General features: G+C 43.9%; 1 protein-coding gene across 3 annotated transcripts in view; it reads left to right on the top strand.

The window, feature by feature from the left end:
- Positions 1–1,048: 1,048 nt before the first annotated feature.
- Positions 1,049–27,715, top strand: part of abl1 (c-abl oncogene 1, non-receptor tyrosine kinase) — a gene marked incomplete at its 5' end in the record, with an annotated part of 41,185 nt that continues 14,518 nt past the window's right edge. For 2 of the 3 annotated variants that reach the window (XM_080848214.1, XM_080848213.1), the window contains 2 exons: positions 1,049–1,187; positions 24,473–24,637. In XM_080848214.1, coding sequence (XP_080704340.1) covers positions 1,049–1,187; positions 24,473–24,637 — 304 coding nt within the window. Of the gene's footprint in view, positions 1,188–17,951; positions 18,052–24,472; positions 24,638–27,715 lie in introns of those variants that run through there. The other variant, XM_080848215.1, reaches the window with a different exon arrangement.

Below are 27,715 nucleotides of genomic sequence, written 5' to 3'. Positions count from 1 at the left end.
AGTTAGTTGTGGTGTCACAATTTGAGGAACATACAGCTATGTAATACTGTTGCAATAACTTCTACAAAGTTAGTTCTGTCTTTGACACCTGAAGAGGAAGTACTCTACGTTGAGGACCTCTACATTCTCTTTATGCCTCATCTTACTAAATGGCATGCTGTCAAAGGGCACATATCACATCCTGGACAGTGGGCACTATAACAGCGTGTGGTAAGGGAACTGCCTCAGAATAGATTACTCTTATATACAGCATATGTTAGTGTACATAACTGTACCAGGTTGTCTACGAAAGAAAATCTGGAAAATTGATTTGGCCATAAAGTTATTTGTGACCACCCAGGAATCCACCAGTCTTTTTTAGTTGTGGTTCTTGGTTACCATGGCTGAGCAGGCTTGTTAATTAGTAATAATGTACTTCTATCACTAACATCCTCAGTGAAGGACCTTTTAGCTCTGTCATGAACACTAAACGGGTAGTATCTTGTAAAACAAATGCCTTATTGAAACACAGTGGTATACACTATTAAGGAAAGATGGTTTTACTTTATTAATAATGTATACATTTAAAAGTTCTTGTAGCTATTGGATGTTGATCCTGTAGGCCCTTATCCTGCAATACACAAGTGCATGGACCAGGTGTCCCATTAAACCTGTCACTGGACTGGATGTCATCAACATTCACAGCAGTCAGTCTATATATGCATTTAAGAATGGACTACTCTTGAGAGGCCAATGCATGAGGCAGAGGATAGGCTGTCACAGTGCTTTAGCTGCCGACTAAACAACCACCTCAGCCATCGCTGCCGCCACCACCGTCGTCTACAACAGCATCAAGAAACTTTTCACCATCCCTGGCGGTGGAATGCGAGTGTAGTCCACCTCATTTTACAAGTCCGCCTCCCTCCTTGGTCGCCACCAGTGCCCAGACTGAAGCACCCAAGGCTGGCCAAGCCACGGAGGGGCTTCCTTCCCTTTCTTTCCTGGGGGGGTCTGCTGCTTCCCCTTCCCCTGCTGCCTGCCCCGGCTGCAGGCCTGGCTCCGGGCCCTTATGGGGCAGCAGCCAGGGAAGTTAGTCGGGGACCAGAGGAGGACCAGTCTGCCGACGCTGCCCTTCATCAAGGGTGGGAAGAAGGATGGAGGTTCGTCGCGGCATGGGGCACACAACTGTAACATCTTTGTGGTACACGGTAAGACATTACACCCACCCTTCCCTCGGCCCACTCCAAAAGCATCAAGTCGTCTTCCTTTCCTTGTTTTTTAGTGCAATTATCCGAGGCTTGTGTTGTTGTCTTGTCTGTCTCTGTTGATTGTGTGGCAGAAGCAAAGTCCTTCTAGAATGTAGGGATGTGCAACAAAACAGAACCTGCCTCTGTGCAGTCTGTCTGTTTGGGGCTTGCTGCAACTATGGCCTATCTCTCAATCTCTACCATAACACGTGTCTGTTGGTGTGGGCATGGAGAAAAGAATGTGTGTAGCTGTCCGTCTTCGTTTCCTCATTCAACCCCACTCTGCAACTCCATCAGTCCTACTCTGTAAATCTCTGGCCACAGTCTGCTGAGGATATTGATAGTGATGTTCACAGAGTCAGCAAGACAGCAGACAAGATTAGGCCTAGTTTGTGGTCAGCTGCTATTCGTATAAGCACAGAATGAAAAATGTCTGCATGTAATGTGTTGAATGGGTTCCAGAGATGGACTGTGTGATTATGTTATACTTGCATGTTGTTTTGATTATTTCCCTGTGGGAGAAAGATCATTTCAGACTCAGTTTAACTGTTTGGTATGGGTTGTCTCATGAGTTGCCATGGTTGCATTATTGGTCACATTCTTCTCTGTGTGGTCAGGATGAGAGTACTGTCAGGACATCTCCACCATACTATTGGAAAGTTGTGAAGAATTTTAATGTAGTGATGATTAATTATTATTCTGATGTTGCAATCTCTGTTTCACTTGACATTGTCATAAGATTGTTTAGGAGGCATTGGGGTATAACTCCTGAGCCTGGTTGCTGAGACTTTGAGAAATTGAGACTTTGTCTGAGGAACCTCAACCTCATGTTCGGTGGGATGCTGGATTCAACCCACTGGCAGCTGCCACCCAGGTTGTTGTCTTTGACCGTAGGCATTTCCCGGATTGTCATGTCGGGATTAATCTTGTGTGTGTGTGTGTGCAACTAAAGTGCGTGGGTGGCTGAATGTCTCTGCAGCTCTGTGGAGTCCATGGTTTTGTCGATTATGAATCTGTGGCCAAACAAGACTTAGTGTGCCAATGACTAACATTCCATGACATGAGCTTGACCGGCTTTACCCCGTATCCTGTGTTGTGTTGGAGAGGCTCCCTGGAAAGGGAAGAGAAGCGGCCTCTGCCTATATTTGCCAGGCTGAGACCTAGACGTGTGCTGGGGGAAGGTTGAGGGGAATCTTTGGTGCCTTTCGGAACTGGCTGACATACCATCCGGGAGAGGGTGAAAAACACTCACATGCACACACTCATTCAGACACGCACACACACACACACACACACACACACATTGTAGCCCTTCCTCTTCCTATAACGCGGATCATTGTCATGGCAAGCAGAGGAGCTTGGATTCCAGCTTGCGCAACAGAGGGGGTGGGGGTTAGAGACAGACAGACAGAGAGACAAACACAACATTGGTATGCATTTTCAGAGGGAGAGAGAGAAAAACATTTGGGCATGCAATGAGCGAGGGAACAAATTATGTATCTGGATTTTAAGAATGAGAGATTAAACATTAATATGCATTTTAGGGAAAGATTAACACAACCACATTGATGAGCATGTTTTTTTTGAGAGAAAGAGAGAGAAAGGTAGATTAAGTCAGATAACCATAAAAACAGCATGTATTCTGTTAAAGACAGATGTATGAAATGTTTTTGCATGCATTTTGATACATACAAATAAGCAAACAAGCAAATTACACTGTCTGAAATTAACCTAGAGAGAGAAGAAAAAATAATCTAAGCTGACTGGTACCATTTTAGGATCAGGATTATTATAATTGTTTTGCCTGTGTGTGATAGAGAGAGAGAAAGTGAGTGTGAGTGATGAGGTGAATGGGTTACAAGTGGTGTCTTTCATACTCCATATGAGTCACCACAAGTGAACGGCCCGGCAGCAGTGGGGTCTCGGATCATCTCCTCAGCTCAGCACCATGGGGGCCGATGCAGGGCCTCCTATCCTATCACCTTCTCAGCTTTAGCTGTCTCTGTAGCGCAGGGGCAAGCAAAGACCTGTCTGCCTCTGTGTGTGTGCGCCTTGGCTCTCTCCACGGCTTGGTATACATCCCAACCAGTAGAGTGCATTACAATCTCTTACAAAACTCAGAGCCCCTGGAGGTGGCATACATTTGCTTCAAAAATGAAAAAAGGAAACTCCCATTTATTCATTCCATACAGTTTAGACTTATCTGGTCTGAAGAGTAAGTATATAAAAAACTCAGTCAGATCCCTGAACAACACTAATAACATTTCAGAATGTCTACAACATAATCAATGTTCATAAACACGACATTTCCGCACTTAACCTTGATACTGTCTGTGTTTTACGAAGTTTTATTTGATTCATATCCTGAGTGTACTGCTAAAGTGGTTTTACTTCTCTGTCTTTTATTTCCTGCTTATGCAGGCTGGTGCATTGTGAGTACCTCTGTAGTGCTGACTGCTAGTCTTACAGGTGGCAGCAGAGGGTAAGTGGTCTCACCAACAGGACGGCCAGTGAACAGAGATAGCAACACAAGGGTTTTCCCACTGAATACCTCTCCATGATTTATGTATCTCGGTTGAGAAACTCTGCTTCAGCTTCGGGGGTTTCAGCTGCAAGAATTTAGTTTGTTGTCATCAAGTTTCATGAACAGTCTGAGAGGTGTGTTGGGCGGAAAAACACACAACGGCCCTCACAGAATGTGGGGTTTGTGCCATGATATCGTGTTAACATTGTTGGATCCAGCATCAGTAACAGCAGCAGGGGAGAGAAAAAGTCACAGAATGCATCAGAAAATCCACAGTGCCTGAAGCACTTTTGAAAAGGTGATAGCGGTTAAATAAAATAAAACTGTCATCACAATCAAAGCATTATTTATTTACATTTAATAATGAAAGCATTCACAATAATCACTCATTCAGCAGGGGATGTTCATAGAAACAGCTGTTTAGGGCTAGCATCTATCTCTTTCTCTCTCTCCTACAATGGGGGGGCAGGGGGGGCGGCAGCTAAGAAACCCAACTATGTTACGTGGTCTGTCTGTCTGTCAATCTATCTCCTCTGCTCTGTTTCAGTACTATTACAGCGTGGCACCTACACACAACAGGCATCGCTCTTACTAGCAGTGCTTTTGCTGTCTGCGATGCTGCTGCTAATATCCCCACCCTGTTGATCCACCAAAACAGATTGACGGGCTGGTTTGAAGAGACCAGAACAGTTGACCAGTTTCCTCCCTGTTGCTGAGGTTCAAATCGCAGTAACATTAGCTCTGGTGACGTCCCATATGTTTTTTTCAGGGTTGACACTATAATGATTAGCTGTTACAAAAAGAGGACCATAACTGATATTTCAAGCAGATATTTGGATGCTTTTAATGTGATTTTCAAAGAAATGGGTTCTAACGACATGAATTCTTTGAATGTTTGGCACTTGCTAAGATCTTCTTTGAATTCATCTAAAGCAGGTTTAATTCTTCTTAGAACATAGGCTACAATAATGACAACATTTGGCATTATAGGCCATCTGTGAGGGTTACATTTGAGCCCCAACGCGTTTGAGAGCGTGCAGGTTTGAATGAGACTGTGTACAAAAGAGAGACAGGGACTACTAAAAGGCGGCTAATATTGACATTATCTTATTTTGGCTACACAACAGATGCCTATTGCTATTTGAAATGCATTCAATTGTCGGACCAACGATGACGATTTTTGGATTAGAAACAAAGCAAATCGATATATCATTAAGTATTAAAAACCAAACCTTACAACTAGTCTTAAAACTAGACTTTTCTGAAGCTGCGGAGAGATTCTAGGGCCCATTAGCTCAGTCATTTATGTGAATTTTTCCAAAACTATGGAAACTATCAACATAGAACTATCCACTATCAAGAAGTCAGTATCTTTTGTAATTGGTAAACGATAAAGGCTGTCCTTAAAAAATTTACATCATATAAGTGTTTTATCTCTTGGAAGAGGAGTTCTGTTGCAAATGATGAACATTTCTCATTCTTCCTATTCACTAGTGTCACCTCACCTCAGTTCCATGGTAATACAATTTTCCACAAGAAAACCGGAAGAGTTCATCTGAAGATGAAGGATGAATTACTTTCATGTTTTCAACCACAAAGAGTAATTAGTAGCTAAACGACACCTAACAGCTCAGACTTATAATTGGAACTTGATTCAGAGCATTCACTTAGAGGCTTTGCTAATACCCCAAACATCTGCCATCAAGTATTTCCGGATATCAAGAAAAGGTGGCAAAGGCAACTGGAGAGACACAAGCAGAAGAACAAAGTGATCCATGAAGCTCCCCGAGATGTGGCCTGTCATCATCATATTTAATATCTAAGAGGGGGGTTAGGATACCTACGAGATAGAGCTGGACAGTCAACCCAAAATCCACCAATACAGTCTCTGCTAATCTCTTACTGACCAATATTCAGTTATCAGTAATATATACCCAATATATTAGGTTGTGATTGTTTTTATGATAAATTATGAAGAGAAAACATACAAAACACATAACTTTGCACGTCTCATAACTTTGCAAGTCTCATAACTTTGCATGCTGATGTTCTTTAAACAGATCATAATATTTGCCACGGATGGTTACAGCCCCAATGGCTTATATGTAAGTTAACCATTTTGAAACTTCCCAAAAAATGAAAAATTGTTGTGAGACGAATCTGAAAATTTCATTCTGTTATTTTGGGTCGTCTTGACCAGCCCTTCTTATGAGGATGTGCGTTGGCGTCACAGGCTGATTGGCTCCAGAGATGAAGACGTGATGGTACACACTTTGTTTTTGATCTGGAATTAAGATAAAATCTACCTATGACCAATAAAAAACCGGCCCCAATTATCTTATGACAAGATAATAGGTCAACCCCTGGTATTGACCGTGGCACAGTGGATGGGCTGCAGCATTTTTTTTCTTCTGGCTGGAACTTGTGGAATCTGTGCAGTCTAGACAGCAAAGCTCCCCCATGATTCCTGCGGATCTTGAAGACGTGGGTTTATTTTCAACTTGGGGGCGGGGGGGGGGGTGGCACCTCCTGGTAAGTTTTGGGGTCGGCTTGTCGCAGGCCAGCTGCTGGGTCTTCATGTCTGGGGCCAGTCAGCCAGTGACGCCATCGCACACCCTCGTAAGTAGGGCTGGTCGAGACGACCCAAAATAAATTAGGAAAATTTCAAGTTTCAAAATGCCTAACTTAAATTAAAGCCACCGGGAAAGTAACCATCTGTGGCAAATATGATGGTCTGTTTAAAAAACATCAGCATGCAAATTTATGAGTTTTTTTAACATAGGATTTTCTGTTTTGTATGTTTTCTCTTCATAATTTATCGTAAAAACAATCACAAGCTAATATATTACGATATCTAGATATCGGTCAGTAAGAGATTAGCAGAGACTGTATTGGTGGATTTTGGGTTGATTGTCCAGCTCTACCTCGTAGGTATCCTAACCCCCCACTTAGGTTTAAAATAAGACAGGCCACATCTCGGGGAGCTCCATGGATCACTAGAAAGAATGAGAAATGTTCATCATTTGCAACAGAACTCCTCTTCCAAGAGATAAAAACACTTAATTGATGACACTTTTTCAAAGACAGACTTTATCGTTTTAAAATTAAAAACATACCGACAACTTGATAGTTCGGCAGGATTTTGGGGTACAGTTTGATGTCTGTTTCTTCCTAGGACATTTTATGAGGTGAATTCCAGAGCCCACCTCCTTGAGCAATAACAGTGTTCTTTGCCCTTACTGTAAATGACTATTTTCTGTGTCTCCGCCTGGAGACAGTGACTCAGTGTTTTGGCTGATCAGGTTCTTCTGACCACCTGGAGGAGGATCTGTCAGCACAGCCACTTGTGCCTGAGCCCAGTTGAAGATTGACAAAAGCAGGTGTGGATGGGAGGCCGAGGTGGTGGGGGTGATGTGGGTGGGTGGGGAGAAGCTTTCCGTAAGGCCAGCCCCTGATCTTTACTCCTCCTGGGGGTAGAGCTTCATGAGTGAGGCTAGCAGCAGAGGCCTTAGGACCTCAGGGTCACGGCTCTACACCAGACCAGGCCCAGCTGCTCAGCACTGCACTTAAGCCCATCTGTGCTTTGCTACAAGATCAGAATGGCTCTTTGACTCAGCACATTTCTCTCCATGTGTTTGCCTACGCATTTCAAACACCCAGTTGTCCTTTTGAAGTGGTCCCTAAGACATACCTTATGTGCTCTTTTGTGGTGTCTCAGGCACATAGCACTGCAGAATGCTGTGCAGTTGCTCTGAGCTAGTTTAGGGGTTTGGAGTAGCAGCTGTGTCTCCAAAGTAATTCCTTTGGGCCACCAAATTCCATTACTTTGTGGCCAGCCTAACTAGGAGTGAATTAGCTTGGACTAAACATTGACCCTGTGTTGCAGTAAGCATTATAGCACGGTTTTGTGATGAAAAGTGTTGTATTTTATTGGCTTTTTGGGGTTAAAACCAAAATGCTTTGGGTGCTTGTGTGGTCCTGAGGCTCAACTGGTAGAGCAAGATCATGGGTTAGATAACCAAGGACCACACATCGTGGTGATCAAATGCACGTCTGTTATGTAAATCGTTTTGGAGAGAAGCTTCTGATATGTGAATTAATGTAATGCCATAAGCCAGTTGTCCATCTTAGGGTGAACAGCATACGCACATCCCAAAATCATAATATACTAGAATGGCAAATGTCCACACAATATATCTTATGTAATGTATCTCGCAATGTAAACGAAAGTAATCATTTGTGGATCCGCTCCAAAATGTTAACCCCTTCACCAAGTTTCATGAAAATCGGCTTAGTATTTTTTGCGTAATCCTGCTGAGAAACAGAAAAATGGCAACAAAAACATAGCCTCCTTTGCGGAGGTAATTACACCTTTTGAGAAGTTGTTGGGAGCAGCCAGCCAATCAGAGACCTTCTGAGAAACATATGAGTAACAGCTAGCCAGTCATAGGTCTTTTTAGGATCCTACGTTGTCCAGCCAGCCAATCAAAACTCTTCCCCTTTCATCCTCAGAGCAGCAGACCGGCTCTGAGTTCTAAAGTCTATTTTGCAGAGGAGAGGAGTCTTTAGTCTCTCTGAGTTAGACACGGGGCAAGCCACAGCAGCGAAGTCAGGAACGTGACCTCCACTGCATTCCTCTCTCCATAAACTGGCGCTGCTCCTCCTGTCTCCCTCTTTCTGTTTCTTTATCTCGCCACTCGCTCTTACACTGTTCTCATCTAGCTTGCTCTCTCTCGCTTTCTTTTCCCTCTCTCTTTCTATGCTTTCATCCTTTGTATCCATTTTTGTCTTTTACTCACTCTTCCTCTCTGTGTTCGTCTACTCCTCTTCGTGCCTTTAACATAGGGGAAGAGAAAACAACCTCGAGGTACATGGCCCTGTCTGCTGCCATTAGTGTCAAAGAGACACACTCACATTACAGAGGCAGCGCCAGCAGTGCTTAAGGCCACGATACTGATGGTACACTTTTTGCTACCTGCAGATGTCACCCACTAGTGTTCTAAGCATATCCTACCTATCCTATAGAGTACTCTGTATTTTTCATCAATGCTAGAGATTATTTTTGTCATTATGCTGCCTTCAAATGGAAACAGAACTGCAGTTAAAATGGATGCCCACTGAGTACAGTCTGAATGCCAAAAACGTGGGATAATAATGAAAACTTGTGTTTGCACACCGTGTCATTTTTCCCATACAAATATGAAGTTGACATTAGAAATAATGTGTCTCTGAATGTTGTGCACATTGTGGTTTGAGTTAGTCTGTCAATGCTGTAGTCTATATTCCCAGCAGTTTATCCCATCCATCTTTTTTCATTTGAGAGTTTTAAAGCCGAATTCCAGCACATTGAGTTGTATGAACAACACTTGAAATGTGTTAAGAAATAAAACCCTCCAGATTCTGCCTATAATGTTTATAGCTGTGGCCAGAATCCAGGCTCTGCTTGATGTGGTGCTCTTGCCATTCTTGCGATTTTCTCCAAAAGATGAGCACAGTTGCATCAGGAAGGCTGAGCTATCAGAATATCTGTTTTCAATTGCGGAATTATGAGTTCAGCCATGGAAATTCACGTAAATGGCATCTAAAGGATTTCACAGAATTTTAGCCTATCCGTAAGGATTTTCTCTTTCGAGTTCCATTCACTTTAATTAAACAATTCACAATGTTAACTAGTGTTGGCTAGCAGCAAGTCAGCCAAGGTAAGCCATATATCAGCTACTGGAATTGTTAACAAGTAAATGTGTCATTCATTACGGCCAAGCTCAAATGAACAGTTAAAAAGTTATAGCTACAGCTTAACCTTGTTCAAAACTCAGCAGGTATGTTTTTGTTTTGCCACTGACTAGTTGGCTAATGTTAGCTTTATGGATAACACATTTATTTAGATTAAGGTTATTTAAAGTTGCTTACAATTTGCCATAAATACATATATTTGTTCTTTTCTTTACAGATTTAATATCTGTTTCATATGTTAATATCAGTTACAGCAACAGAGCTGTGTTCAAATAACGTACAAATAGATATCTTTAGTTATACAAAATCTTTACATTTTTGACCCATAAAAAAGAAGTGCTACCACACGAAGATGTGTTGTTGATCAGTATCTTAATTTACCGGGACAATTTATATCAGTATCTGAATTTAACAGTTAAGACAATTTAGACAGTTTAGATAGAATTCACGAATGCCAAAGCCCTTGCATAGTCTTTGTCTATTTTCCTGAAGGAGTAGAAATGAGATCATGTGTTGCCACTGCTGTAGAGATGTGAAGCAGAGTTACACCTCTAAATGTCCAATCGACTGTGTTGTTGGTGTCCAGCCATGGTGGTCCACTGTGTTGGAATGGGCCTGTGCTCATTCTGTTTTTAGAGCAGGATGCTCAGAGTGGGTCGCCGTGGAGACAAGGGTGGGAGGGAGAAAACTGGGTCTCTTTTGCTCTACATCTTGCTCTTTTTTTGACTCTTTTGCTCACACACACACACACATAAACACACACATGCATGCACACTCTTGTTCACCTCTCATTCTGTCACCCCCCCCCCCCCCCCCCCCCACACATCTCTTTCTATTCTCACTCCATCATTCTCTTGCTTTCTCTTTCTGCCCCCCTTTCACACCCTCGCCTGCAGTATCGCTGTCTCTTACTCATTTTCTCTCCTGGGTTGGGGCGCGCTGAGCCAGTGCAGCAGAGCGGGGTTTCATCATCACAGCCAGCATGAGGAGGCCAGTCGGCCCTCTGGAGGGCCGCAGAAACAATAGCATTCCACAAAAAAAGTCCCCAGATGAGTGAGTGTGTGTGTGTGTGTGTGTGTGTGTGTGTGTTTCCCTCTGTAAAGCAACGGTAGGACTCACTTAACCAGACATCACTCTTAAAATCGAAACACTGGGCCCAGCCGGTGTGTGTGTGTGTGTGTGTGTGTGTGTGTGTGTGTGTGTGTGTGTGTGTGTGTGTGTGTGTGTGTGTGTGTGTGTGTGTGTGTGTGTGTGTGTGTGTGTTCCACATCTTAAATCAGACACATGGTCGGTGTGAGGGAGGAATGCAGTGTCGGGCCTTCCGTGGCACTCTGCTCTCGGACACAAAGCCTTTCTTCCACAGATTGTGCTCCACGTCTACTCTTACATCAAGACCCTGTGAGTGGTGAAGGCCTCTTCATTTCTAGTGTCCCCATCTGAATGGTCCAAGTACAGTTAGTGGTTGAGGATGATCCCTGCTGCTTGTGTGTGTGTGCGTGTGTGTGTGTGTGTGTGTGCATGTGCGCGCAGCACCAGACTTTCTCTGTGCTTTGCACGGCTGGTGTAGGCACCAGTGCTCACCCACTCTCCTGCAGGACGGAGGAGGGCTGAGCTGCTTCGCATCTGGTTTCACTCAGACACAAAGGAAAGGGGGCCGAGAGAGAGAGAGCGCAAGCAACAGGGAGGGAGGCATAGACTGAGGGAGCCTGAAAGAAAGACAGATCGAGGGAGCAAGCAAGAGTTAGGGAGAGAGAGAGAGAGAGGAAAAGAAAGGGAGATGGAGGGAAGGAGACAGAAAGAAAAGAGAAGGGCTAAGGAAAAGAACATGCAAGTGAACTAGCAAAAGTGGGGGAGAGAGAAACTGAAAAGACGATGGCTAAGGGAAAGTGTAAGCAAGCGAGGGTGCGAGTGAGGGGTCTTTTCAGATTTAGGGAGAGAGAAATGCGGTAATGGTGATGGGGGAGAGAAGAGAAGGGCTGAGGGAAAGCATGCAAGCAAAAAAGAGAAGAACATGTGAGGGAGAGAGTAAATGAGTTTAGGATAGAAAGAAAGGGAAAGAGAGAGAGGGAAATGGGCTGAGGGAACGTATGTGAGGCAGACGGAGTGAGCAGGCCTTCGCCATCGCTTTTCTCCAGTTTCTCTCCCCTACACCTTCATGGCAACTAAGTAGGTTGTCCTCTGTCAACCTCATCCACACACACACCCTCTCACAACCAGTTCTCACAGTCACCTACAGGACTGTATAGAAAACACTGGCTACAGGGCAGGCGATCACAAGGCCTAGGAATCACATGAGAGGGGTTTCATGTTGCTAAGATGGAAAAGGGCCCTTTGTTTCTTTGTCTGTGTTTGACACGTGTGATCTTATGTAAAAATGAAATGTGGAAAGACCATAAAATGTAGGGTTTGTTGTCAGTCATAGATTCAACTACCCTTCAAAGGATAACTGACAGATAACTACTTTGTACAGCCTTTTTGTGGCCTCATTGTGATGTGGCCATAGTTGCTCCATTCACAGTGTGTGTTCCACAGTCATTTTAATTTCCTTGAAATTGAAGTAAGATCTGAACAATTCCAGTGATGCCCTGTTTGTGTGTGAGAGAGTGTGTGTGTGTGTGTGTGTGTGTGTGTGTGTGTGTGTGTGTGTGTGTTGCGAGAGGTGCATACACCCATGGCCATTGTGATGCCTGTGCATAGATGGCAGGCTCCAGCTTTGATCTCCGCAAAGGTGAGTACAGGCGCACCAACACAGGTGTTGCATCCTCTGTGGAATTCCCAGATCCATACAGTCCTCTACACCACGTTGGAAACCCAAACCACGCTCTCGACCACCGTGACGGGCAAAGAGGCGATGCTCTGTGTGTCCTGTGTGCCCAAACCTCACTGTTCATCACTGTAAAAAGGATATCTTATTATTATTTTGGTGCACAGAAGGGCATGTTGCTATGCTGTCCATTGGTCAGTTTGGTCTTCTGTCGGTCTTCTGTTTCCGAAGTCATATGGCTTCACTACCTGTCTTGCCACCCAACCTTTTTAAATGGTCAAGTTGTGCCAGACCAACCTCCTCAAGCCACCTAACCCCTCTCTCTCCACGGTTAACCACCGCATGTCAATCACTCAGACTCTCAGATTTAGTGAACTTTTAACATGAGCATGCCAAGCATTTGTTGTTTCTCCAATAACTGATTTATTACACCCTTTGACCCCTGCATAACATTCCCCACCCCCATTACTTACACACACACACAAGTCATAAAACTCAATTCATGCCCAAGTCGCTCCCAAACCCGTTTCCAATTATCCCCCACACCCTCCTCTCTTGTTGCATGTGTGCCTTAGCAAACAGCAGCAGTGGCAACAACGTGGAACTCAAAACCCAACTCCATAAGCCCCTCGCCATGCCTTCCATATCCTCCCCCCTCAGACGCCCAGACAGCATTCTCCAGAACTGCCTGAGTAAACACTTGTATGTATCTGGTTGGATTGCTTGGCGTCTGACACGATGCAGGACGAGAGGCGAGGATAGGGGAGAAGGGTGTGGAGAGAGAGGCTGCGATGATGCTGAAGGAAAGGTGAGGTGCTGAAGAGGTGTTGCTTGTGTGTTTGGAAGAGTGTCTGTGCTGTGCTGGTCTTGGCTGGGTTGGGGTCAGCCGACGGAGGGAGAATCAGAGCCTGATGCAGATATTACCTACAGCTGGGGTGCCTCTCCTCTCCTTTGCTCTCCTCTCTCTCCTCCTTACTTCTAATTAAAATTCTCTGGTGGAATTAGGCCAATGCCTTGCGCTACCCTGACCAGAGTGGGCGGGCTCAGGGCGAGGATTCTGGCTGGCTGGCATTTCTGACATTGTTATACAGTGTCAGGTTTCACTTTCTTCGCGTGATTTGTGTGTTTGTGTGCGAGTGTGAGTCTGTCATGGAGTTTGTCTGTTAATAGCGAGCTTTAGGACCGCACTGTAAAAAATAACACTGGGCAACACAGCCTTTTTATTTGCTCTTTTTTACACGGCCACATTGCAGGCCCAGTATTTCCCTTTTGTTTTGACGATCGCTGCTTGGTTTGTGCCACTCAAGGGATACGTTGCCACAGCAGCAGTTCATATAGATTAAGGACAGCGTTTGAAGCTGTTTTCTGTTCAGCCTCGGCTATAGCCTTTTCACATTAAAAGGCCATAAGGCTGATATGTGCACCATTAAAACGTATTCTAAGTGTCATCATAGACACTGTACAGGAGCCTCCTGTCTCCCTTCCCATTCCCCTGCATAACTCACGCTCATAGTTATGAGATTTCACAGGCGATTCTTGGTCTGGTTATACAGTCCGTGGACGTTTTCAGAACAGGATGTTACACTCGACAGAAACAATGCATCATGCAGTAAAGTGGCTTTGGTGACCCTGTAATGAAAGGCAGAGGAGTTTTGTGGAGGTAGGATTGTGCAGATGGCTTCATAACCGTAAGGTGTAATTTTCATGTGTGTGTGTTTGCTTTATGAGGCTCTGATTCTAAAATGGAATGGCCTCCTCCTTCCGAAGGTGTTCTTTTCTTCTTCGTTGTTCTCCATCCATCTGTGCCGTGGGCTTCGGAAAAAGCTGGAAGAAAATGAGGCAAGTGAAGAAGTAGTAGGAGGTGGGTGGAAGGGGAGGGGGGCATTACGAAAAAAAGGAAAAGGCCCAAGACCATACTGTGTACGTCAGCTAACTGTTAACATACTGAGAGGGGGATTATATAAATCGCTATGGAGTGATTCTCCTATGAGCTCATCACTAAACAATCTGCTTCATGTTTCTCCATCTGCAACCTTTTTTTTTTTCCCCTTAATTTTTTTTTTCTCTCCATTTCTCTCCTCCTCTCTTCGCCTTCAGTCTCTCTCTCTGAAATTCGGGAGAAGCCACACGGTGTCTCTTTGAGTGATGGCCGCTGTTGCTCACAAGTTGCGACTCAGGCGATTATCGTGCATGTAGGCATGCAGTGAGCTCACACAAGCACTCAGCTGGCCCAGAATGTTGCAAAAGAATCTGACTCATTTCGAGGGGTACTCGACGGGCTAAGGAAATGTTATCGGGGTTATAATCTTAAGTGTGAGTGTGTGTGTGTGTGCGTGCATATGTGTGTGTGGAAGAGGGTCAAGAACCCTGTTCCTGCCGACGCCTGATGCAATCCAGGACTGGCTAAGGAAAAACATTATGAGTAAGCCCCAGTTTTGGCACATAGAGGGATTGAAAACGCAACCAAAAACGCAACCAAAATGCTGTATTTCTTCCTATGCCTGTCATCATGGTCCAGTAATGCTTGGAAAAACAGTAGCAGATCTCAAAGCCTTGCAGTGTTTATGAATTCACCAGGGCTGTTGGTTACAGTCAAATCTATTTTTTGCACCCTTAAGGCCCAGGTATAGACCAAACATGTGTTCGCGCAGTCATAAAGTGCTTTGAAAATCGCTTGCACGGTCAACATGGACAGGTCTGTGCTGGACTCAACTCTTCCGCACCATACTGATGACAACACTTGCATCATGCCCACTGTATGCGGACCTGAATGTTCCGCGGATGTGGCTACTATATGTTGGGTGTGAGATCATTCCAAATTATATGTTGCATACCTGCCCTGTGTATATATGTTCAAGTCTGCCACCTTGCCTGGCACACACGAGACACCTGAGCCCTTGTCCACCGGTCTTGTTACTGTGGCTACGGCTTCAGGCAGAAATTCTTTCCCTGTGGTATGGACAAATTTCACTGTCCTCATCCTCATTTTTGTTTTTTATAAACCCCCACTTTCTAATCTGTTAGCTGGAAATTTGAGGGAATGAGTGTGTGCGTTAGCCAGCCCGCCAGCCACTCGGAGAGCCAGTCAGCCTTCCTGCCAGCTAGAATGCTTCTGGGCTCTAGAGTGGCCCAGGGTTCCCGCCAGTCTGGAGTCACCAGCTCAAGTGCACTAATATCTGTGATCTCACCCTCAGTGGATGGGACCCAGAAGAACTAATACTTAACTTTCAGCCTCGTCCTGAAAACCCATTTCCCTCAAAAGCACCAGGTCAACAAGTTTATCTGGCTTGGGCGTTTTAGGAAGGATGGAATTTTGGATGGATTTGGATGTAAACGTTTTGGTGTGGTGGTAGATCTTTTTTCAATAATTTAGCCATTAGATGGGCTGAAAAGGCTAATGTCATAATGAGTGTATTTTTGGTTAGAGGTGTCATGCAAAACCCAGATCTGAAATCCACATCAGTCCAGTACAGCTGTGAGCATAATCAATGGCTGCATTTCACAATAACAACCATTTATCCTGAGATACTTGGTTGGTTTGAAAAAGTTTGTGCCATACCATGGATACGTTGAAAAAAGGCTTTCACATGTCTTTATTTAACCAGATGTCTAGTTGAGAACTGTGTTGAGAATGTGGTTTGAACTCCCTGCCTCAGAGTTCTCAGTCTCATCTCCATTTTCATGCAGCTAAGAAAAGCATTGGAATTGGAGGATTCTAAATACCTTACATTTTCATTTGTGGTTCTGGAATCTCAACGTCAGAATGTCATGTTGTTCTGGAAACTTAGGCGGATTCCATCCATAGATCTAGAATGCTATAGGTAGGTTCACCACAAGAGTGGATGTGTGTTTTTTTTCTTTTACCTTATCATGGTGTAGATTACTCCATTTGTTTATATAGTACACAGAACACAGGAATGTTAACTGTAGCTGGTTCTCTATGGCTCCGTTATGAGATATCATATTGCATGGATGGATAACCAGTGCATTGGTACCACATTCATTCTCTTGCATTGATGGATTGAATGATGTTTTTGTCTCTTGATCTCCTAAAATGTAAACACTGTGTCCACTGTGTCATTATGATGACTCTATGATGATGGAACATATTGAGGAAGCCTGCTACCCAGATGCCTTTGTTTGATTGCTTCCTGTGATTAAATAGTGTAGTAAGTACTGGTGTTAAGAGAAATGGCTTGTTGTGTGTTCTATTTTCCTTGTACCCTTCTATCCAAAATAAAAAACACTAGCAGGAAACTAAAGTTCCGCCAGTTCATATTTTATTTGAATTGCTCATCTGTGTTAAGTTCCTGCACAGAGGATTCATGGTGTTACTGTCTTAACCACAAACCATGTTTAAGTATCAGTCAGACCAGCCTCAAGGAGAGCTGAGGGAATAACTGTCGCAACAGCATCTGAGCTCTGCACTCGTTTGTTTTTGACATACATGCTTAGACCTTTTTTTACATCTGGGCTTTTCTTATTGGGGACTACTGTTAATCAAGGTCGTTGTAACCTCTGGCTAGGCAAAGGTTGTGGAGTAAAAAAAAAACTTTGAAATGAAGGGAGAGGATTGTGAGTGTGTATGAGTGTATATTATTCTTTGGGTACGGTTTGAGCCAAGCTGTGCAGTTTGTCAAGCTAGTCCTGGTTCCAATGCCCATTCTCTCAAATGTGTAAACATTTCAGATCAGAGCTTAGCAGGGGGAGAGAAAGAAGAAGGGATGATGTGGTGGGGGTGGTGGAGGAGGAGGGGGAGGGAAAGAGAACCGCTGGGGAGAGGGGGAGGAAGGATAAAGGAGGGGGGAGGAGAAGGAGGAGTTGAGGAGAGGGAGCTGGTGGTTTTTTAGTGGGAGGGGCCTCCCTCTGCTCTCTCCTCAAACTTTGCCTTCTGACTTCTCAAACAGAGGGACAAAGACAGAGCCTAGTGTGTGGAATGCTCCTCCGTGGCGTGTCGTTTGGTAAAGCTCGCCTGTGTTTTGATGAGGGGTTCCGTCTGTGTGTCTCCCCTCTCTGTGGATATGAGGGCTGCTTTTTCCCCCCTCTGAGTCTCGACGTGTGTGCGTGTGTGTATGTATGTGTGGCTCTGTGAGTGTGTGTTTGAGTGTGTGCGTGTATTGGGAGAGGTGGGAGGATCCAGCCAGCTGATGTCATTCAGTCCAGCGAGCAGCAGTGGCTGAAAGGGCCCCTTTGTTGGCAGAGTGCAGCACTAGCGTGGCCCTGTGCTTCTCCCGCTAACCGACGCCGCCGCCGACGGGACAGGACAGGACAGCGCAATGGCACCGCGGGGACGGCCCTCCAGTGCCCGCAACTAACTCGCACATCTGCCAGCCACGCACGGCTTTCAAGCGAGGATAAGCTGGTCTGTTTGGAGTAGCTTTTTTTTGTTCCTCCTTTTCTTTTCTTCCCCCATTTTGGGAGAGAAACCGAACTCTTTACTGGTCTGGAAAAAAAATGGAGCGCCTCGGACTGAAAGCTGAGCAGCTAAGTTCGGTTTTTTGAAGTGCTCTGTTAAAAAGGGAGAACTTGGACTAGCCTGGAACGCTTGTGTTAACGGGACAACAACCTCACTGTTTTAAGCTCACTTTTGTGAGTTTTTAAGGCTGTTGTCAGTTTGACTTCAGACCTAAATTTTGTTGTTTTTTTCCAGCCCACCAGCTTTGGATAAGTAGTGGCAAGGAGGTGGATTTCTTTAAAGAGTGGAAGCGAAATAAGGCAAATGAAAATGTTGGAGATTTGCCTGAAATTGGTGGGGTGTAAATCTAAGAAAGGCCTCTCATCTGCCTCTAGTTACTACTTTGAAGGTAAGAACTCACACGGGACAGTGGTGGAACAGCTGGCTAAAGACTAGTTTGCATGTGTGTGTATGTCTTAAGTGTTTGTGCGTCTGTGTTGGTACGTGTCTTGGCGGTGTAGCTCATGGAAAGATTGTGAAACATATTTGGAGTTGCTAGAGAGTAAGGTGGTTAAGGTGATTATCTCTTGGTAAAGGAAAAGAAGATGGTGCCGTTCCTTTTCGAGGCCTCAAAAACCTCTCCGAAGCCCAAGCTTGGAAAAGTGGAGGAGGGGGAGAGAGCTTAGGGGAGGGAGATCGAAGCTAGACACACTGGCTCTCCGCGAAAAGAAAGAGAGGAAAAAAAACAAGGGAGGAGAGAATACAAGGAAATCTGATTCCTGCCTGTTCGCTCTTTACTTTTTGTTTTGCCCAAAGCTTTTTCAGTGGTCTAGCTACAGAACAGTACTTTTGCCCTTGTTTCAAAGCCCCCACAGATCTATGATTTTGGCAGATTATTTTGTATTTTACATAGTTGAGGGATGAACAAGAGTTCAAACCAGAGTAGATTACTCTGAGGATGCAATTGGACAATCTAATGTTTTCATTTTGTTAGGCCTGGAGGGATGAAAATTACCTCAGTATTTATTGGTTGATCTTTGAGTGTCGACCAGATTAGTTTACTGAATCCAGAATTCTAGGAAACGGGCTGCTGACATTTCAACTGCCTTGTCAGTGTAATTGATTTTTGACGGCAGTTCGTCCAAAAGCGCACCATGTGCTTGGATTGCGCAAGGACAACTAAATGGACTAAATGGCCTTGGAGACTTGTGGACTGAAGGAGGAAAATGTATTAACTGTAGTACAAGACTCCTGTCTGCAAAGCAAAGCTTGATTAATGAAGCACTGTATTAGTGGCCTTAACTACAAATTTGACATCCTTCCCACTGCACAGAGGTCGAAAGGGCTTTGTATAATCGTCCACATTCAATGAGATTCCATTCCACTAGATTAGCCCCTCATATCTTTCTTAGTAAGTTGATGTGTCTGTTCCCACTTTCTTATTGGCCAAGATTTGGCCTGCAGTAATTAAGTATGAATTCTGAGGCTTTTTGGGTGTTTGTCTCCCTGTTACATGGGATAGCCATTGCTGAGCCCCCTTAGCTAGCATGGTGGGACGGAGCCCAGATGGCACATAAAACTGGTGGTTATGTGTTGGAGATCTGTGGTGTGATTAGACTTGCATCATCCACTGAAGGTAATCACAGACGAGAGTCACAAACAAAGATTTTTTTTCCCTTTTTCCTTTTTTGTTGGGGGGGAATTATTCCTTTTAGTAGCTTATAAGTTTAAATGCTTAAAAATCTGTCAAAAGTAATTTTATAGTAAGGACGTTGATTTGGATTGTCGTTTTCTCTGAACCGTGAAGTCAACTGTCCTACTCTCTCTGGCCACTCAAGGTTTTGTTTAAAGTAAGTCCATGTGCTGCTTGGCACTCAAGCAAATGTTTTGGAGGGACGCAAGTTCCTAGCAACTTTGATCACTTTTGGCGCCTTGCCTCAGTTTAGCTGGAAGTGTTTCTCCCCCCTCTGTGTTCCTGGGCCGAGGCCTCTGCTAAGTGCATTTATAGGCTTCTCTGGCTTGCTCCTTCCCTGCGTTTCTCTGCCACTTGCTCTGTTTTTGCTCACCTCTCCGGGCTTCCTGTGCCCCCCCACCCCCCCATTCCTCCAACGAGCCTTCTGTCATGGTGTATGTCTCAGCCTGGTGTCACACATCACTAATGGTAGAGGCATTTTGAGCCAGGGGAGCAACACCATGTGGTGTGCCTAGTCCTGCAGCTTGCCACGAGGCGAAACATAGGTATACACACACCCTTCTTCCTCTTAACTTAAATTTAAGTTCCCTCAATTCTTTGAACATCTTATCATAATCATCATGATGGCAATCTTACCTCCCTTTCTCTTTCCCTTTGCTTCTTTCTCTCTTTCTCATAATTTTCCCTTTCCCTCTCTTTGCTTTGCATTTCAAAAGATTCTTCACTTGAATACGTTTTAATACATTTGCAGTAAAATATATTGCATATATTATTGCAGTTGCAATTAACGCAGTTATCGTGTGGATGAAAGGCCAAAACACAACAAAACTTTTTTCCATTATTGCCAAAACTTAGTTTTCTCTGTTGTTGTGTGGAAAGCCGTCTGCCTCCTCTCTCTTTCGCCTTATTTCTCCCTCCCATCCCCCTGTTCTCTTCAGAGGGGAATCAGCCAGTTCTTCCGTTTGTTTATCTTTGGTCATCATTGCCGGTTGTCCACGCCAGATGCCCTTATCCAGAACACATTCTCTCGCACACAGATACTTTCCACGATTTACATCCACTTCATTGTAGTCCCGTTTCCTGCCATTCACGAAGGACAGCTTTTAAACACAGAGAGCTCAGAGCAGCATGCTTCCTTAGAACTGGTAGTTGTGGTAATATGTGTTTACTATTTTACACAGTTATTCAAAGCATTCAAAGCAGAGTGAAGTTTTTAGTGTTTTAGTGATTTTTTGGGAATTGAATCCATTCCCATTTCTACTGTTGCATGCTATCAGTTGGTTTCTGCTGCACTCACTTGCTGCTTACTTGAAAGTGTGTGAGAGAAGTTTACAACTTCCATTGGAGATAGGCAGTATGAATTGGGTTGGTGTTGGGCCTGTCATTGGAGGGTCCATTATGCATTTTGGAATCCCATAAACCCTTACGCTTCTGTTCTCAACCAGGGTAGTTAGCAGAGCGCCAGTTTAGCCACTTTCTCTTATCAGGACCTCCTCAGGAATGTTAATTGTGCCCCACTGGACCCTAGAGTGTTACAGGGCGGCTGAAGGGTTTAAAGGCGCCCTTCACTGGGCTCGCCTGCAAGTGATGACATCTGACTATCTGTCCCATGACTCGGCGGACTGGTTGGAGAGAAGTGTGGATGGCCCTGAGGTTATGTGTTATGAAAGGGGGCTGGGGGGGCACCTTGGGGAAGTGTGAGGACAGTTGGATTTGAATGACATTAATTTACTTTGAATGGAGTCACAGGACTGGCCTTGCTTTAAATTCCATTTGTCTCTCTTTGGTGCATTTGCACTATGGGGTAAATCCCTGGTGTCTGGGACTTTTTTCTTCATTTCCATTTCTGAGACTGGACCAGGGCCATGGCCCAACCAGGCTCAGTTCAGTACTGAAATGGGGCAGGGCTGAACTAGGGACAATATTTCATGACGTGTTTAAAAGTCATTTTTATTTATTTTATGTGTACTTGCGCAACTGTTACTAAGAGCTATTTCGCATTGATGTTCTCTTTTTGCCAATTTACCCAGTATTACAACTCCTTAAATCCTCTGGCTGATCCCGATCTTTAGTGAAAGAAGGCCATAGGAGTTTAAATTTGGACTTTAAATTCCGTCTCTATCTCTTTTTGTCTTTTCTTTTTTATCCTACCTTATCACCACACTTTTGCAAACTTTGTGAAATAACAATCTATGTACACTTCAAATGGGCATGATTTGTGTCGTAGTGGTAATGTCTGGCTTGCCTAACTTAAACATAAAACCTCTATGTACGTTGCAGCTGGTTTGCCCTCCTCTAAAGAAACCAGAGCCAGTCACCGGCCTATAATTGAAAACAAAGCCTCGGTGCTGCAGGAAATGAGAGGCCGGCCTAGCTGCGCTTAAGAGGAGGTTTACCGACTGCACTGTGCCTTTATTAAAGATCCCATCTCAGATTATTACCTCCTAATGTCGTCATCATATCACACAGAGCACCAGGGCCAGGAAAATGCCTCGACTCCACTTGACATATTTTCTGGGGAAAGTGAGCGCCGTGCCATTGAGGATGCCGGTTGTTTTTCCTGTTATGAAAGAGAATCCAAAGTCAATGCGCACATAAGTGTGCTGAGGGTGCATTATGGCCAATAACACTATTGTAATACTGAGTACTTTTCAGATTGTCTGCATGTAGAATTGCACTTTTAGATTGACTTTTAGATATGCATGCTTTTCATTGGTCCACAGCAAGCAAGAAGTCCTATTTAAAGTTAGCCCAACAAGAACACCAACCTCAAACTCCAGAAGTAGCATTTCATGACCGTTCTATACCTACAGGCCTTAGGCAACAAGTCGTGTGCTCTCATGGAACAGGAACTTTAGCTTGAATCATTCAGCAGAATTCTATTTGGTCAGCTGTTGCATTTTGTATTAAGTCATGTAGTTACTTAATGATTTAAGTGGAGTTTCATTATTGATGCGCAGAGGAAAGGGCTGACTGGGAAAACCCAGTAGTGTTGCTCTTCCTGACACTCACCCTAGTGTGCCCGGAAGCTGCCATCCGTTGCTTCAAGGTTCCTTTTTGCACTTTGGTTTTTCGTTTGGCCTTTATCTCTGACTAGCACATAAGGAAACAGAAACACTTCAGCTGGCTAATTTGCCCCCTCCCCTCTTAACTCTTATGTTGAATAAGGTTCAAGAGGTTGGCTGTAGGCCTTTCAATTCCTACTACTTTTTTTCATGGAATCAGTGAGTGTTTGTACATACACTGTATTCAATATTAAAATGCAATATCTATTCACTAACATTTCATACATGACATCCGGCATCAAGGCCCAATCTGTGTGGTTATGTAAAGCGTAATTTTATTTTTTTACAGAAGTGAACTTTGCCTCTCCTCTTTTCCAGCACCACATCTGTGCAATCAGTGACATTTGTTTTAACTTGGGATCATTGAATCAGTGTGAAAGATTCACTCGGTTACTGCAGTGAACTGAAATAACATTGGCACGCCACCTGGTTGCTGACATCAGAAAGGGGCACAAAAATGTGCCATAATGGAGCACCTGCTCTTTTTAACACAAGGGGCACAAGTAACCTATTCAGCTGCCTGAGAGACCAAACCACTCAAGGTAATTGCGACTGATTTGGGAGCGCCTATTTTAGAAAGTTCTATCTTAGCGAATGGCTTGTAAACTCTGGAAAGTTAAATGTGCTGAAAACGATTGCTGTTATGCACGGTTGGTGTCTTGTTGAGGTTGAGGTTGAGGTTATGCCTTCTGTTTCTCAAAGTGAAGCATGCAAGGAATGTGGCATGTCCCTCCACACACTCCTGCACCCTCTTGTGACGCAGTTGTGGAGGTCTTCTTATCTTGCTGGCCATGCAGGTGTCAAGCCAACTGAGTGAGCCTATTCAGATCACTGACTAGTGAGCCTATTAAGATCACTGACTACTGTTCAGACAATTGTCGAGTGGTATCACATGAAAGAAACGGTTCCCATATACTGTTCGCGTTATGGTTATCATTTAGTAAAAAATTCATGAATTAAAGATTATTGAAGCTGCCGCTAGCCCAAATGTCATTTTTTGGACCGAACATTGAGGTTGACTCTTTTTGGTGGATAAACTGAAGCTTTAACATGCTACCACGTGTCTGATTGTGGTGTAATCCAGTGTTTACTTAGCCTGACGATGTCATACTCATAATTCTAGTCAGAATATGAGTCTGAGATCGGACAATTGGGCTGTGATTATGGGGCGTGTTTCAACGAACCAGGAAAGAAAATTCCTCTTCGCTGAATTGGATACCTAGAACCAATCAGCGCAACGTAGTATTACCATCTGACAGATTAAACTTTTACCTGCTCCCGTAGGAAGGACGGCAAAAACATCTTTTCAATCGACAAATGCCTTGATCGCGTTTCTCTGTTCCTCTTTCAAAATGAATGCGCTGTCAATATCTGCTGAGATATGCCTGGCCAACGCGTTAGCATAACCGATCAATAATGGTCTAGAGTGCTTTAGTTAGGACCTAAAATCCTCGGCAACACTCGTTTTGCGTATACACAACTAACCGAGTCAATGTAGACATAAAAAAGTCGTGTAGATAGCTTAAATCATATAAAATATGTCCCACTAAGCTCCCGAGACGGCGCCATCTTTGTTCGATGTATATTCCGGTATATTCTATCTATCTGTCCATCAACGTATAAAGCCCGCCCTTACAATTTGATTGGTTTAGATTGCGTTTCAACCTTTTTGAAACGTTAAATCTCTCCCAACTAACTCGATTCCAGACTGAATCTCCCAGCCCAAAAATTTTGTGGGCGGAGTTCAGGCTGGTATCCAGGCTAGTGTTTACTTGTAAAGGGGATTGGTTTTTCCACCCTGTACTCCTGTCCTGTTTGGACCATTCTTTCCATTGTTTCATGCTTATGATAACATTTCTCAAATGTGAATGAATTGAATGAAAACAATTGACCCAGTAACTGCCCCTTGTCTTATTAATGATTTGATATTTTCAAATTGTAATTGTATTTCTCCTTTGCTTCTGTGCTCCTGTGTTATGCCCTTTGTTCTAGTGTCTGTGTGTTTGTATGATTGAAATGGCTCAGTGTCTTCTGTGTGATTTAATGTGGTTACATGTCCTCCCCTGTTGCAGAAGCTCTCCAGAGACCTGACTTTGAGCCCCAGGGTTTGTCAGAAGCGGCCCGTTGGAACTCCAAGGAGAACCTGCTTGCGGGACCGAGCGAAAATGACCCAAACTTGTTTGTGGCACTGTACGACTTTGTGGCGAGCGGGGACAACACTCTTAGCATAACTAAAGGTAAGAAAACGCACACACACAAAACAACTAGTGCTGTCAATCAATAAAAAAAACCTTAATCACACAATTTGCTGTGATTCTTTACAATTAAGACTTAAGACTGAAGCTCGTAATAATGGACATTTAAATGTAAAAATGTAGAATAGACACAAAGGAAGTATATTTAAATCAAAATACTATTATTTAATAGAATTTTTTTTTTTACTTTGAACACATTCACTTTAATAAAACCATCAAGGCCATCAAAATTGACTTGTCAGCTTGAAAGACATATTTGTTAAATGTGTAGCATGTAAAGTGCAAAAGTGGTGTGCAGCTGGTTAGTTTAAGTGCTAAATAAACCCACAAGCTTGTGAATTCAACTGTCTGGTGTATGCTATATTACCCCAGATATATTACAGGAATAAAAACAAAACCTAGGCAGCTGTGTTAATTGCGTAAATGTTTTCTATTGTGTTAAATATTTCAAATAAAATCGAAGAAACATGATTCGCACGGACATCCAAGGGTTTTTCCACTAGAATCTACTAGGCTGCCTGAAATCATTAACAGCAGTGAATGCTCCTGAGACAGGAACCAGGGAATCGGTGAATCAACAAACACATTGTTTAAACCCCTCCCCCTGAGGGGCATGACTTCCAGAGTGACCTTCCTGAACACCCTGCTGATGGGCAGCACTAGTATGACCCTGCTGTTTGTGTGTGTGTGTGTGTGTGTGTGTGTGTGTGTGTGTGTGTGTGTGTGTGTGTGTGTGTGTGTGTGTGTGTGTGTGTGTGTTTGCGTTTTATCAGTGAGGGTGAACTGCTGTTTATCCTCCTCCCTGTCCAGCCTCACAAGGGCTAGATGTGACATTACAAACTGGAAACCCACATATTTGCCGTGTTGTGAAGTGCAAGAGCCCCCCCCTATTTCCCACCAGCCCTTTTCTACTTCCTCTATCTCTATTCATGTGCAGATGATTCCTTTCTTATTTTTCCACCAGCAGGCTGCTGTTGAAAAACAGTGCAGCAGCTGCACCATGATGGAAGATAGTGAGAGTAAGAAAGAGGAGAAAGGAGAGAGAGAGATGGAAAGAGACAGTATGAGGTACCAAATGGGAAAAGGGGGAAGAATATGAGAGGTACAGAGAGGGAAAGTGAGAGGATGAGGGAGAGAGGGGGGGTTGGGTGCTTCAGCTGTTGAGACAGCGGTCGTACCCCGGGAGGCCCCGAGACTTAAGGTGCTTTCACTCTGGGTTTTAGGTTCAGCATCCGTAATGAGAATGGAAGGGAGTTTTGATCACGGCTGACGTGAGATAAATCAACATGCTTGCTTTCTCTCTCTCTCTCTCTCACTTTCTCACACATTCTCTTGCTCTCTCTCACTTTCTATCCCTCTCACTCTCGCACACACACAGTCTCTTGCACTCTCTCTTTCTCTCTCTCTCTCGTGCACTCTCTTTCTCTCTCAGTTCTGTGAAAGACTAGAACACACAGATTTTTCCAATCCTTCCCTGCCAGCCAAAGACGCAGTGAATCTCCACTCGCACGCAGGATTAAAATTGTTGAAATAAACCTCTTTTTACTCTATGAAAACAACTAAGGTTGATCTTATTTAACTCTTCAACAAGGAGTTATCTCCACGTTTGTCTTGCACTCAACTTCAGCACTGGTGACACTGTTTACTCTGCATTATGGGGAAAGCAGTTTGACTCAAATTAGGTATTTTCTGCTCCTACCTTATCAATGAATTTTGGCCAGATTTGGAATCATGAAAATATTGCCACATACAACTTAATCTTAAATGACTTCCTCCAACTGCCAAATCAGTTTATTACCCACATTGTTTTATTCAAACTACCAGTCAGCCACCACAACCCACACATATTTTCTGCTCATCCAACCTATTGTGTCTGTACCCACTGCGGCAGTGTCATCAGGTCCTCTAGTAAGGTATGCTGAATCTATGGAAGAAGGCCACTTATGACCCGTAGAAAAATGGATAAATAGGAAATAAGTATTTACACCCAGCAAGACTTGTCTAGGTAGGTTAACAGCATATTAAACACTCAGCATTGTAGGCTAGACAATGTCATACATGCAACAATGATGCCCAAAAACGGTCATTTCCTGTATACCCCGCTGAAATGTCAGGAAGGTATGACGTATAAAAAAATAGATACCCCCCAAGCCTACTATATGGATTAATTGCACCTATTAATTAATTGTCTTCAGACTTGGTGTGTAGTGTGAACTCAATAGTGCATGACAAGGCATTTATATGGCTTCTAGAATGTTAACCCATCAGAAATGGGAGGGTTAAGATCACACATCACACCAGCAGTTCAGGAATGTTTCTCTGTGATGGACTGGAGTGTGTTGAATGAGTCCATCTGATGTCCCCCCACCACCACAACCACGAGTGATAATTGCTAGCAGGTAATGATGGCAACTCCACTAACCCTATGAGCAATGGAAAAATACTGTTGGCTTGTGATCAGGGCAAACATTACATCGCACTCAGAAATTTCTGTGTGCCTGAGTCAAAGAGTTACCGTTTACACATGTGACGTGCTCTGCAGCAGGTAGCCTGGCGATGTTTATCCGCTGGTGCTAAGAATACCACAGTGTGTACGAATGAGTGGTCTTTGTTAAGGGGACCTTATGGTGCAGCGTGTTTTCCATTACAACTTATTAAGTGCCAGCGCATAATAGATAACCAAGAAAAGCTACATCAGGGTCTCAGTCCCATACTCATCTGGGCCTGATGGTGTTGTTTACAGGCCTTTTATTCAATGTTGCACTGAGCCAGTTTGTCAGTCCGTGAGGGTGAGAAATTACCCACCTTTCTGTGTATACAGAACCTACTCTGTCAGCTATCACAATATTTCACCCATTATCAGCCATTACTGCCCAACATCAGTATGTCCAATAGCATGTGTATTTGGCTAACACCAACATTAGCTTGTTACCAAATGTGATGGAGATCTACTAGCCTCAGGGCAGGCTGTATGTGCCTACATCATGTAATAAGATAAGATAAAACAAACTAAATCCAGATCTGCTTTTACACTGTATTGTGCTGTATGAATGGCCTTCT

Source organism: Sprattus sprattus, assembly GCF_963457725.1.
Source record: "Sprattus sprattus genome assembly, chromosome: 11".
NCBI classification, from domain to species: Eukaryota; Metazoa; Chordata; class Actinopteri; order Clupeiformes; family Clupeidae; genus Sprattus; species Sprattus sprattus.
Note: the sequence above shows the minus strand (reverse complement) of the source record. Positions and strands in the feature narration are given on the sequence as shown.